Raw genomic sequence first — 14,927 nt, forward strand, 5'->3', positions numbered from 1 at the left:
TATATATATATATATATAGCCAGGTAAACAGTGTTTTTTCAGTGTTTTGCTTATCTGTCTTAGGTTTAGTGTGACCTGGCCTGCTTCCGTGGTGCATCCTCTTCAGAAAACTTTTTGTGCTTTGTAAATTATTTTTCATGAATTTAATTTGTAAAACAAAGATGCTACAACTAGCATAAAACCAATATAAAGCATAATTTTAGGATATATTCTTAGACAGCTTCACAAACAGCCTTGTCTGGTGCCGGCATCTCCAATCACTCCTGTGGCATTCCTAGTGGCCTAGCGAAAAAAGAATGAAATAAGAGAAAGCAGGGTCTTTCTAGGCACAAAATAATGTAATATATTAATAAGTACATTGAACAATAACCAATATATAAACAAAACATATCAGTTTCATGAAAATCAATCACAATATTTTTTTGTGATGACATTACAATGTCCCCCAAAGGGGCGTTTTGTGCATACTGAATTAGACCCGAAAAGGGTTTCTAGACATCAAACATCTAACCAATCAAATAAATTTCTTGCCATACATATTATTCCAATCTCCAATCATATTGTTTGTGTTGATTTTTGTACCCGACACGTTTCGCCCTAGTGGCTTCTTCAGGGGTATCAATTTATAAGCAAATCTTTGGCACTTGCAGTAATTGGGTATGGTCTTGTATTAAGTGTTAATTAAGGTAATACCATCCCCCAGTAATAACGACAGTAATTGCAGCTTGTCTAGTCAAAATCCCAATAGAGGTATTGATGGCGAGTAAGTCTTGCATCCCCCTGCTGCCAGCACCAGCTCTGCTCAGGGATCCCAGTTCCTAGTGGCCTAATGGATCCAGATGTGTATGGCCCCATCCATTGAATAAAAAAGGATGGCAGTTTGCATGCTTGCAAATGTTTTGCAATGTTGAGCAGAGGTGCAAGGTGAAGATCTCCAGAGCAGAGCTAAAGGTAAGTATTTTGCTGTTTAACTTACCTCGTGGTAGGTAGAGGGAACATTCTATAAATCAATCCAATGTGGAAAGGCTAGTTAAAACACTGAAGGCCAGCACAATGTAGCAGGTAAATCATAAAGCAAAGGGTGGTAGAAGTGAAAGAAAGGGGATATATTTTCCAAAGTATAATATGCACTGTGTTACACAGGCTACAGTCCCAAACCTTTTTGGTCCTGCGGCCCACTAAAATTTACTGGCTCTTGATTGCACATACGTGGGGAGCCAGGTGTCACTCAGAGGGGAGAAATCTCCCCCATAGTGAGGTCATGGTTGCATAACCCCGCCCACTCTCCCATGGCAGATCTGACCCTGAGATGGGAGAGTGGGTGGGTTGTGTCCAGAGACACAGCCCTCCCACCTCCCTGAGCCTGGAAACTCCACTGAAGACGTGGTTCGCGGCTCTGGCCGGTGCCTCCCCCCAGCGAGGTCCTTCTCCTGACCATGCTTGGGGGTGCACCGACCAGAGCCTGCAAGAGGAATTATATCGCTTTGTTCATCATCCTCTAGCAAATATCCTTGCAGTGGATAGGGTGATCCATTTCCAGGCTAAATAGTTATCCCTGGAGTTTTAGCTTCTATACAGAGATACATAGATGTGTACCATCTGTTACATAGAGCACTGCTCTGTGCAGGAGTGGTCTACTCCTTTGCTACTATTACATCCTTCACTGTTCTGAGGAGCTGCGGAGATGTTCCACAAGAGTTTAGAAGTTTGTCTGTGGGAATTTGTGCCCATTCATTTCATTAACACCAAACTTGTCAAAGCATTTCTTGCAGATGGCTTCATGCTTACTGGCACATTCATGGTAACTGGGGGTTTCCCTATACTGTTACCACATAATTGGAAACAGACAATTATTCAAAATGTTTCATAATATTATTAAATATTCATTTAGAGGGTTGTCCACATACTTTTTCTGCTGCGTTTACCAAACAAGTGAACTCTAAAATATGAAGGAAAATACGTTTTTTTTTTTTTGTTTTTTTTTTTGCTGGTGTCATCAATGTCAGAAGGCCTTCCTGTTCAATGTAAAACCTCTGATTTCCACAGGGAAACTAACACTTCTCGGAGGCCGTCTGGTATCTTCTGGGTTAAATTAGTATGGACTTTCAGTTATTACAGAATACTATTGGGTAGTGGAGATCAGGAGAGAACAGTGAATGCTGTTGTGGACACAGGAGAGCAACCCTCCCAAAAATGGTCTTTGCAGAAGAATCTTTCTAGATTTAGTCACCCCTTCTCACATACTTTTGGACACATCTGCTCCCTGACACCCACATGCACCCAATTCCCCTTTACCACTTTATGACCACGTGTACACATTTGCTGCATGTTCCCTCATGGCATCTTGGCTTTGTGCATGCAAAAGCCACTGCAATTTATACCAGGCTAACCAGTCACACTTTATTATATATTGTAAAATGCGAAAGATTCCGATTTCAAGTTCCTGCAACTACAGTGTGCTAAATATGTGTGTAAACTTAAAGCTGCCTTTCTTCCCAGTTTGACTACTTTTACTGTATCTGGAAATTTCATTGCTGACAGATCACACGTTCCTTGTTGTTTTGGAAACAAAACAGAAAACGTTTTAAGTAGTAATATGTCTTTAGTTCTAGAATCAAATATACAATAATTCACTTAGCAAGCTGCCTTTTTAATTAGTCTTATCACACTATTTTCAAGCAGCCAAGCAGTTAAATATGAGGTATTTATGTGGCATCTCAGCCGATTTATAGATAAGCTCAACTTTGTAATCCTGCATTGCTTATTAACTGACTGGCATCTCCTGCCTGCTTATTTACAATCATAAAGTTGCAAACTCCCTTTGATGGTAGTAGAGCAAGGTCGTTAGGGTCCATGTTGTTCTCTTTTGATGCTCATGTTCATATTAGGGGAGTTTAGTATAAAGAACACTGTGACTCCCTATGTATTAGTATAAGTTTGTTTAATGTTCATACATTATGAAGTTTTTAAACTTTGTACAGAGTGTTCAGCCTTGAAGTGTTCCATGGATTTTCATTAGTGGTTCCTCTTCAATTATTCAAGGGTGGTGGTTGGTTTCTTTGCAGTATACAGTGTAATACACTACACACCTAATGACACAAAGTTGTCTAAGAATTACTTCAGCAACATCTTGCTTTTTTTCCCTTTTTTTTAATTTTGTTTATGTATTTTAGCAGTTCTTAAGAAAACATAAGCCAAACAGTTCATAAGGCAACATATAGAAGTCGACTAAGCACAATGAATATGCCTATGATGGGCGCATGTGCAAGTCCTGAAAATATTTGGACCATTGTATAGGCATTAATCATAACCATGTCAAAGTTGAACTAGTCAAAAAAAAAATCTGCACTGCCCCATGATGGAGTAGTTACATCTCTTCTGCTGGCAGGATGATGTTATAAGTAGATTTTTTAGGGTTTCCAGCCTTGGAATGTCATCATGTGAAAATGCTATGAGTTTCTTATTGGCATAGGTCAGTGAAGGTCCCTCTTTTCAGATGGCTTGGTTTACTGTACACCAAGGAAAAGTGCCGCAATGTTAATTTAGCCAATTTATTTTATTTGGACATTGCATCCTTGTACAGTACATGCTGTTTCCTTATCTCCCGGGGCATATTTTAGCTTGACAATTTCCAGTGGTTTTTCTGACATCTTGCATCTTTGCAAGTAGAATGATCGCACTCTGAGGTAACGGACATCCCAGTGTATTCATTGAGGGTATAGTTTACTTTTTAGAATTTTGTGTTTTTTTTTTTTTCGTTTTTTTTAAGGGAGGAGTAAGTTCTTTATTAAATTAGTGTGCATGTGAGTCACATTTTACTGACTGCCCAACTAGGTCCAAAGTGGTTTAAAGACCTGTGGATAGCTCTCATAGTTCCTTGCTTTCAGAAATAACCTGTACTGATATCCACATGCACACACACTTTTCCTGTTTTAGCTTAGTTTTGTCTTGGTCCAATGCTCGATTCCTGTTTATCTGTACCTGTGGATTTCTTCCTCCCTGGAAATCTGTGGTAAAAGTTTATTTGGTCTGTGTGTTTAGATGTTCCCACACTCTCCTACTGGTTCTTATTGATAGAATTCCTACTGGACACTTCCTCTGATATGCTAAGCTGGAAGCTATTCATATTTGTTCTGTGCAGTAGAGAATGCCCTGAGTGAAAACTAAAATTCTGTTCCTAGGTTGCTGTTCCCTTGCCCGATGACCTTAGTCCATTTTCCAAGGATCCTTGTTTCGCTCTAGTCCTGACCTGTCTTTTGTTTGACCTCCATCTTCCCTTACCACTTTGCACCTTATGTTGTTTCTCTCAGCTGTTACTAATCAGGGTATATCTAAGGGCAGCAGCATGGAACCTGTCCACAGCTTCAATATTTTTTTGTGTGACTTGTAACTTTTGTTATTGGTGACCTGAACCGATCTCAACAGGCTGCTAACCAGCCTGATCTACAAATATCTAGCTCAGCAGAGCGCTGTGTTTGTTGAGTAAAGTAACAGTAACTACAACAGCATGTGAGTAACCTCCTTTAATGTCTGCTAACCAGCAGGAGATAAGCAGTACAGTGAGTGGGCCAGCATTACCTCTAACAGGCACTGAGCTCTGGCTATGGGGTCAACTCCTGATCATGTAAAGAATGCCAGAAGCACACAGCATGCAGCAGAGCCTGGATTCCTATAGCAGCCTGTAGGCAGCTGACATTCTCCAGCTAGGAATTTAAAAGGCTGCTTGAAGTTTTGGATCTTTAATTTTAATTTAAACTTGTTTTTTAATTGAATTGAAAGTTAGAAGCTTTGTTATGTTTTTAGTACTGTCTGGTCCCTTCTTTGGACCAGCATTTGTATACCCATTTTTGCTTGTTGCTATTGGTACAGTGATTAAAAGATTTTCCCTGTCCTTGTGACAAAATTGTTGAATTTCCCTTCTAAGTAATCCTGTTCTGGCGACAACTATCCAAATGGGTAAGCCATTGCATATCATCTTGCTGTGTTAAGAGAAGTCTCCTTATTGGGGCAGAAAAATCTTATGGTGTTCTTGACCTTTCCATATGCTATCCCAGGACTTGGGGGAGGGGGGGGGGTCATTTGTGTACATTTGTGTCTATTTTGTAGATTAATCCAATATAAGTTTGGTACATTAATAAAGTCCCTTAAGGCAGGGGATTTAAGTGTATTTCCAAATGAGCCAGGATCTACTGTAATGCACATTGCCAAACTTCCCCTGACACGCCTTCCTTCTTGCAACCAGTGACAATATCAGTCCTTACCATTATTAGGGCATCATATGACCTCCTGACAGCGCTTGGGTCTAGCAGCCAACCAATAGGTCTAACACTGTCACAGGAAATGGGGAACAATGTCACTGCCTAGCCTAGGAGGAGAAGGCAATGCCATTGGTTCTGTCATTTATGTAATCATGGTTTATTCATTGTTTTGTTCTCTGTAGATTGGGAAAATCTTCACTCATATAATTTAAAAGTTTGCCTTGATTTTCAAACTTAGTTGTTAATTGCTAACATGATGTTATCAGATCTTATTCACCTTCTGCTATATATATATATGTATTGTGGTAATTCCCTAAAATCTGTACAAACACTAGACTTTCATCATGTATAATTGTCTCTGAAAATCTAAGGTTGGTCAAGGTGTACCACAAGGTTGTGTGGCTATCCACCATACCAGATCACTAAATAGGCTACTAACAGGGACTATTGTGGTCCCCACAATCCCTACTTCATGCTTCGTCAGCTGGCCATGGACTGCCTATCCGTTCTGTTAGATAAGCAGCCTAATGGCCAAACAATGAAACTTGTGTGGCAGTTTTACAATTCTCCCGCTAATTGTAGAGGTAATCTAGGTAATCATAGACTGCAAAAAGGAAATTTTGTTACTGGCAGGATTTCCAGGTAAGAATCTTTAAACCAGATTAAAGAAACTGATTTGATTAGAAAACTGTGTACAATGTAGTATCAAGCAAAACATAAAAAATAAGTCTGTTTTACATACACTTTAATAAATATGGAGTATTCATGTGATATTGGAGAAGATTGGATGAAGTCCATTTATGCCAGGTTTTATTTTCCTAGGTGTTCTCTGGTATTATACATTAGCGAGAAAGAGTTGTAATATTTAACTCAACCCATTTTGACAGGCTTGGAGATTTTGGTTTGTTCAATAAAATATAATACCATACATTTCCTTACATACAAAAAGAATCCACAGAAAGTGTGCTTGATTGTTAATGCTAATTGTGCTGCCATTTACAACAGAGGGCATATGTCTCCAGAGAGGAAAAAGCATGATTTCAGAAGCCACACTGTTATTAAGCTGAGTACAGCGTTTACGCCCAAGTTCTTTTGATGTTTTGGCAAAATATGAAACTAAATTCAGGTTTGCACTCTTTCTTTTATCTTCCAGTGTCTCTTGTGAGGATGTAATAATAGTTGCACCCCCCCTTTCCTCCCAACATTTGTCTGAGGCCCCAGTGTAGTAACTTTTCCCAAAGCAAATCTTCCTCTTCTGAGAATTTCTTTTGTAAGATTTCAAAGCTTTGTGTCCGTGCCATCAGTGCCAGTGTCCCCTGGGACTGCTATTACATATTGTATTGGTATATTGATTGTAGCATGTTCTAAGCAGCTGTTGCTCTTTGGATTTCGAAGTACAATTTACATGTAAATAATTCTGTTTAAAGGTCCTAGATGAGATTGCTGAACATGGAATTCGAATTTACCAACTTCCTGATGCTGACTCTGATGAAGATGAGGAATTTAAAGAGCAGACTCGAGTTCTTAAGGTACGTATATGTGAAAAAGTCAGACTCATGAAAACAGATCAAAGAACAGTTGGTTGTATCAGTTAGTTTTTAATAAGACAAACATTTTACTTAGGATATTCTTAAAATTTCCCATATCTGTTTAGGTTTTCATAAATCAGGATTCATAAACTTTGGTTTCTTACAACAGTCTCTAAATCTCTATATTTTTAGGCCAGCATCCCTTTTGCAGTCATTGGCTCCAATCAACTCATTGAGGTGAAAGGGAAGAAAATCCGTGGACGGTTGTACCCGTGGGGTGTTGTGGAAGTGGAGAATCCAGAACACAACGACTTTCTAAAACTTCGTACCATGCTAGTGTAAGTGTTGTATACAGATTGCAAGTGACTAGCTTGCTAAAGCACAACCCAAAGCTTGAAAAACATGTTTTGTACATACTAATATAAGAAATATAAAAATGTGTGTCATGTGAAATTTAAACTCCTGCCTATGGTAATGAACACTAGATTTACATATCATGCCGAAGCTGTATATTTTCATAGGACCTACATCTGCACATTTTATTATTTTCCATCACTGCTTATACTTCAGCATGGAATCTAATAGTGAGCATTGGCAAAATGTATGAGAATAATTTAGGCAGAGGTGCTACAAATTTCTTTTAAATAATTTCCCTACAATAACCTTTGTTCATCTGGCAGCTCACATTTTACATTAAAAAACATAATGTATTATTGTGGCTGAGCTTATTGTAGCAGACACAGCTTGAAGTTGGCTTTTCTGAAATGATTGGAAATTTTTAATTGAATTGAGCAGGGTTTAAAATACCAATATTTAAACCTATGAAGTACCTTAAACCTAAAGCGGAACTAAACTCGGTGGATGGTGAGCTTCTGCCATAATCAGCAATATGCACTACAGGTCCAGGACCTGTCATCACTGCATTCATGGAAGGTGCCATCTTCTCTGCCGGCTCCATGGTGAAGTCCCTTAAAGACACAGTGATTCTCTTCAGTCATTTTTTTCCAGATTAGGTTGATGAAAACGTGTATTACACAAGATGTTTTTAACCTGTCCATTCAAGCCCCCAGCACCAGACTGCCAATATCCATACAGAAGAGATCATTTTCCAGTCTGTCCAGATCTCACATATAATCAGCTTTACTAAGTTTGAGTTTGCAATCACCCAGTCAGTACAGGTTTACTTGTATATTAAACAAACCTACTACACATATTACCATTTTGGTGGCACATTTCTTGAAAAGCTGCCCTGTGCCTGCCTACTGAACTCTGCAGGTATTTGAACAGTCAGATGAGTTAAATACCTTTTATTCCCAGATGTCACTGGAAAGTATATGCAGTCCCATTGCCATTCAAGTGATACTGAGGTGCAGCCAAGATGTACATTTTCTTTAATCTACACAAGAAAAAAAGACAATTTGAGACTTTTTGATCAGTTTAAGCAGCCTCTCCGCTCTCTTGTTATGAAGTTCTTGGGGACCTTTCTTGGTAATTATGTTTATATTCAAGTTTCGGGCAAAAAACAAAACATTTTTAACACAAATTATTTTCCACACAAGTCTGTGAGCTCCATCCCCCTATCTAAACCTGAGCTCTTAATCCCTTCTTACAGTTGCCATAATCCTAATGCCACTGTTACTTTCCCGCTTAAACTTTCTTGCACCAAAACAGATTTTTGCTGAATAAACCAATAAAAGGTACAGAATGGACATAAAACACATGTAAAATTGGTGTGAAAAAAATTGAAACTTTGATAACATGTCAACACCAAACTGATTTGTTATCACTTTCACCCAAGTATGTATTAAGGGGTAATAGGCTTCATGTACTGAGCTACAATTCTTGTGGCATTTGCATCTTGTGATCGTTATTTTTAGCGGTCTTTGTTAAACATAATGACTGCTGTAGCTTCATTAATCTGTCAGGAAGCACCAGTGTTCTGAGGGCTTGATGGAAACTGCCATTATTTGACTCATATGCCACAATTAACGTAGTGAGGTACTGCTGCTGTTCTCTGACTCATTATTATGGAATTATTATACCCATAACTTGGGGTTTGTCCTGACCTCACTTTTTATACTTAAATGCGTAAGAAAAATAGTAGTTCTCTCAAGCTATATAGCCTACAAATGAATATACATGTATTTTTTTTTTATTATGTATACATGTGTTTTGGATTTATGACATAGTTCTCTTAACAATAGTCCTAAAATTTGTACTTGTTTACTGCTGAAAGTTGGCTAAACATTATAGAATTTTTTTTATTGTACATAAACTGATGCTCATTGAAATTCATAAGCCCCTCTTATGTTTTTTAAGTACTAGTTAGATAAGCATAGTAAGGATAGATCTGCTATGTTTACTTCCTTTCTTCCTGCTGTTAATCATTTTCATGACTCTGTAGAGCAAGGAATGTAAACATAGGACTTCTATAGATATTAGACATTATTTCTAACTATAGATATTAGACATTGTTTCTAAATATATTCTGTGTAATCAGTTGCTTTTTTGGTATTTTACAAGCCTACGAAACAGAAATTTGTGTGAAATAGTAATTAATTAGTTTTATGAACAAGAGTGACCCCTACAGACCACTGAACTTTACTGTATTTAGTCATTTCTGAATACCATCTACTCATTTGAAATGTTCCCAAATATTTGTAAATAAACTATAAAATGGAACTTGTGACTCATATCCACGTTCAATGGCAGGGACGCATTTTTGACCATCTTGATTTGACATCCCTATACCTTGGCTGCCATCCCGAAAGGGATTGGTTATCATAATCATTGCTTGTGGTATGAGCTAGTCAACTCTGTTCCCTGCAATACAATCTGTAATCTGTACTAAAGCACTCATAGAAGCTGCCACTGTTGATCTTCCCTCTAAAAAATTGCCTGGCTGTCAGACGGATACAGTAGTTTTATTATTTATTCAGTCATTTCCCTGGGAGAAGTTTGTAGTTTACCTGTTGTGGACCAGTGACTCAAGGTTTCAGAACTAATTGGCAAAGATGTCAGCACTCTCGGTCCTCTTAAAATCCTTTTGCTTTGGTTCCGTATAGACTTTGTGTTTCTGTAATCTTTGTTTTCTGTTATCTTTGCAATTTGGATTTGTACAAGGTCACTGTTGTCGTACACCTCACTCTTGTGTAATATGTGGGAATATATGGGAATTTGTGTGTTTGTATTTTGATTGGTTGCTGTGTGTAGTTCACTTTGAGAGACCTGGTTTGCTCTTCATATGTTTTGTTCACAATACACATCAACTTGTCCTGCTACTTTCTCTTTTCTGGCCTTAAATGATGTGCATTATTCCAGAGTTGAACAGCTTAAATGTGCATCATACTATAATTGGTTGAATGTTGGACACAAAACACTGGAAAAGTTAAGCAATCATTTCACATAAACAGAACAAATGCATCCATGTTTTATACCTGTGCATAAAAAGTACTTTTGTTTTTGTAATACTTTATCATGAAGCTAGGAATAGCTAGACTACACATACATTGAGGATAAAAGTGCTCCAGCCATGTGTTTTTCATGCTCTCTGTATAACTTTTGCAGTTATTTTAGTACTTGTTTATATCCATATTGACGGAGGAAATATGCCCAGCATCTCAACCCTAACCTCCACAACGCCATTGTTCTTCTCAGCAGGAAACCTTTCTTTTATGCTAGTTGTGGTCATTACTTTCATCCTTCTTTTGTAGCTCAGTGGTCAGTGTTTGAGAACGGTTGTTTTTTTGTCTCCACAGGACACACATGCAGGACCTACAAGAGGTCACACAGGATCTGCACTATGAAAACTTCCGCTCTGAGAGATTAAAACGTACTGGCAAGTAAGTGAAGTGGAGCTTTCTTTATGTTTGAAGTTCATTGCCAGTCACAGCTTTATGGTAAATTTATTCATTTTGGTCCTAGGCCTGTAGAAGAGGAAGTGCTAGACAAAGACATGATTCTGCAGCAGAAGGAGGCTGAGGTGAGTAATTACAATAAAATTTGTATGTATCAGGAATAGTAATTGGTGGCGACCCAGGTGTTACATAGTTACAAAAAACATAGTCTTTTTTCTCATGGCTAAAGCATGCTAAAAAGTCCATTATTTTCAGTCAGCCTAAACAGACTTGCAAAAGGAGAAAAAAACAGTAAAGTTCAATGTTTAATATTAATAACACAGCTGGTATGTGCTCAAAAATTAATAATTCTTAAGATGGCATAAAACTCATAATTTCTTCAGTGTTTGGCATGCCACCTATTTGGCAGGCTGTTCATTGGCGATTAGTCAATTGGGCAGCAAGTGTTGCACTGGAGAAGGCAAGAAGTTGGGTGGATGCAAAAATTTCCCTTTTTTAGGTGTTTCTGGAGCAGTGGATATGCCTGCTAAGAAATACATTATGAAAATGCTTTGTATGCATCTGTTTAGTTTTTATTGGATCTTTATTCAGAAAGCATGGTTGGCATGTTTAGTAAGTAGGTATGCCTTCAGCATAGGGTATGAATTGTAGAAGCAAGAACTGTAACACATTTGTCAGATCACATACATGTATATCCTGAAATCATTTCAATATCAAGTATTCTCTTTAAAAAAAACACCCCATACAAGACATGAAACAATACATCACAAAATCAAAGTGGATGAGGCATACAGCACATATGTAGCTGAAATGAAATATTTATGCTTGCTGTTCTACCTACAAAAGCATTTCTAAATTAAATGGATTGAATTTTTATGTTTTCTACAGTGTAGAATCAGACAGGTGACTCATGTTTCTAATTCATCTTGTCTTTTCAACAATTCCGCTTTCTAAGTCACCTCTCTCCCTCATGGACAGTATGTTGTAACCAGCGCTTTTGTCCTTGCCACTATTTGAAATGCATTTTTAGATGAATTATTTTTCATTACTTTTTAGCATTCATGGATAATTGTAGTTGTATATATACTGATGGGGGGGGGGGGTTATGTTGGGAATAAAATCCCACCTTAGCTGGTGGTGACAATTATGGTATGCCTCTCTGCCTCACAATGCAGTGCAAAGAGCATTGAGTACTGTGGAAGCAGCTCACAAAATAGACAATGGCCTAGACATCATGATTGCCTCTCGGCAATTATATTTTTTCCCAATTTTGCACGAGGTCTCTGCATGATGTTGGCCATATTAGTATTGGGGAAGGGCCCTTATGGAGTAAGGAATGCGGGTATATATATATATATATATTTCTCCTTTCAGTGTATATTAAAATCATGACTCGTTCTGCCTCCTAGTGGCCAAATGTCCAAATTGCACAACAGGAGATGCCATATCTTAAAAGATTTCAGGAACGAATCTGGGTTGAATTGTTAAGGGATAAATTTATAAATATACCTGTAAATGTATTTCATTCAAATATTACTCAAGATACTGACACACCCAGAAAAAAAAAATGATATTTGTTTTCGATTCTCCTTGCATAATCCTCACACCTATTTTTTTTTTTTTTTTTTTTGAGAACTCCAAAATTGGAATACTAGACCTACTTGTGATACTGTGCCTTCTTGTAACTGATATTTTACACTTAACTGTCAACAAATTGGAAAAAGAGAGCAATATTAGTGCTAGTCTAAGAGCACAGAAATTGAGAAACATTGTACCATTGTGTTCTATTGGTTTACCCTGAAAAAAAAAAAAAAATGATAGATTGGTATTTTTTCTGCTTACAATGCAGTGTTCAACCCAGAATGTTTTTTTAAGCTGAGTGATAAGAAATTGTATCTGGTTGGCATCCCCTGTATTGTGACCCAACTCTTTAGTAACCATCCAAAAACTGCTGGGTGGTCACTGAAAAGTGCCAGGTGGTCCGCCCAGCTAAAAGGGGCTTGGGAGAACACTGCAATGGAACTACATGCTCATATTTAATTTAATGGTTATGCAAGTAACAAAGAAATGCACTAGTTTTGTATGTCTGCATCACCAAGGGTTTAATAACACTTCACTTTACAGCTACAGCTGTGTAACTCCTCTTTTAAATATCTCAATTTAGATGACACAGCATATATCCAAGCAGCTGATTTATGAATTTATTGTATTTTATTATTGTACTTATTGTTGGCATACAAAGCAGGTTGAAGCTCTGTAGTGAGCTGCTGTTTTACATGTTTAGTTCAGTAATTTGCTGTAATAGTTTTCTTCCACAAGGGGGAGCTGTGCTACCTTTATGTATAAATATTAAGTATGTTGGCCCTTTCTGCTATTGTTTGAAGAGTAACCGAGGCCCTAAGTGTATTGTGAATTCTTTCCAAACTAATATGCAGACTGTACATTTACCAGCAATACATTACTAAAAGAAAACCATAACAAACTATACCTTTCTATTACAAGTACTATACAAATTCACTTACAAGCACGAGTCTTGAAACGTTCACCTAAACAACTCAATCCGAGCCTGTTAAGTGATTTTTTAAGTTTTTTTTAAGTTTGCCAATAGATTGCTGCAAGTTTTTGTGTAAATTGTATGCATTTCAAGGACATCACTGTAACAATATGCCTTAGATAACCAATAGAAGGATTTACCTGATATTTTGTTAGATTTGTGCCCACAAATACATGCAATATTGAATCTGAAGGGGTTGTTAATTCAAGTGGCAGTCACTCAGTGTTTTCTAATTGTTTAGCCACTTATGTTATTTGTATGGAGTTGATTTAGCAGTGATTGGATTTATATTTACATACTTGTGCTGCTGCATAAAAATATTTGGTTTTCCCTATTCCCAATAGAAGATTTAGAATGTGAACCTCTTATTATAATTTTACTAATATTAGTCTGTCCTTTCATAATTCTATACAATGATTTCTTACCTGTCAAGGTACATGAAAAATAAAACACCTTGTTGTTATGCTTCCATTTACACAGCAACTTCTGCCCTGTGGTATAGTCTGGTGGTTCAGTAATTGATAATATTGGTGGTTTTTTACATGCAGCTATAGGATAATAAGACAGATACCAGCTGACTACTGGTATTCACTAAAATAGATGTCCCCAATGAACAATCTCTCCTCCTGGTTCTGGTTTGCATTTCCAATCGCTTTTAGTTGGAAGTGGCTGCATCAATTCTATTTTTCAGGCATTTTTTTCTTTATTTTTACCTGGTAAGCAGAGGTGTAGTCGTAAAATAAGAAGAGGGGGCCAGGTACTATCCATGGCGAAGTGTGAATGTGCATCATTGTTATGTAAATGCGCTCGCCCCACTACACCCCTTCCTATGTGTCACTCAAAGAGGAAGAAACTTCCCCCAGAGTGACTTTTTGATACCAGAACCCGATCCGCTGGGTTGTGTTCAGAGAGACAACCCGCCCGCCGCCCTGAGCCTGAAATTCTATACTGGTGACATGGTTCACGGCTTTAGCCGGTGCACCCCCCCAGCGGGGTCCTTCTCCTGACCTCACGACCTGACCTAAGAGTGGGCACATGTGCCCATTCCCAAAAAAAGTGAAGGCATGGCGTACCCACCTGTGCCTGCCCCACTACCCCCCTGCTGGTAAGTTTGGGAAGAACAAACCACCTGCCCTATGTGAGGGAGGGAATATGTGCACTCCTCTATTGTATCTAGAATGTTCTCCTTTTTCAGCTAAGTGGGGAGAAGCTGTAGGTGGGTGTTCAAAAAGCGAGCAGGGCAACACACAACACATTTATTGTTCTCTGTTGTTGCCAAAGGTATCCACTAAACCCTCTATAATTCTGTTTGATTTCTAAAGCGCCCATATGTTGGTGCTATATAAATACTGTTTAAATATAATGTTAACCATAGCTGCCTCCCAAGCTTCACTGCAAATATGTCTGCCTTTGTTTATCCTTATTTCATGGAATATGTAGTAATTAGTAGTTTGCAGAAGAAAGATGTTGTACAACCAGATATCTCATACTGTTAATCTTGCAGAAGATTGCAATCCTGGCAATATTATCATATATAAAATGTTCATAGCCTAAACACTGTAAAAACTGATGAAACCATCACTTACATAGACTAGTAAGCTACATTATATTACAAGGTTGTTCTTGTGGTTTAGTTATCCTTTAGAGCAGCGGTCCCCAACCTTTTTGGCCCCAGGGACCGGTTTCACGGAAGGAAATTTCTCTGAGGACCGGGGGGGGGGGGGGGGGG

At 38.1% G+C, this 14,927-nt stretch overlaps 1 protein-coding gene and 1 long non-coding RNA gene across 2 annotated transcripts in view; one reads left to right on the forward strand and one right to left on the reverse strand.

Moving 5' to 3' along the window:
- Positions 1–14,927, forward strand: part of LOC140333774 (septin-2A) — a 38,916-nt gene that overhangs the window by 13,754 nt on the left and 10,235 nt on the right. The window contains exons 7-10 of the mRNA XM_072415664.1: positions 6,686–6,787; positions 6,980–7,125; positions 10,546–10,629; positions 10,712–10,769. Of these exons, the coding sequence (XP_072271765.1) occupies positions 6,686–6,787; positions 6,980–7,125; positions 10,546–10,629; positions 10,712–10,769 (390 nt within the window). The remainder of the gene's footprint in view (positions 1–6,685; positions 6,788–6,979; positions 7,126–10,545; positions 10,630–10,711; positions 10,770–14,927) is intronic.
- On the reverse strand, positions 52–9,843 carry LOC140333775 (uncharacterized). The gene is made up of 3 exons (XR_011921425.1): positions 9,757–9,843; positions 8,092–8,183; positions 52–282 (listed from the first exon to the last, which is right to left on the reverse strand). It is a non-coding gene; the product is annotated as an uncharacterized lncRNA (long non-coding RNA).

This window comes from Pyxicephalus adspersus, chromosome 6, assembly GCF_032062135.1.
Source record: "Pyxicephalus adspersus chromosome 6, UCB_Pads_2.0, whole genome shotgun sequence".
Classification (NCBI taxonomy): domain Eukaryota; kingdom Metazoa; phylum Chordata; class Amphibia; order Anura; family Pyxicephalidae; genus Pyxicephalus; species Pyxicephalus adspersus.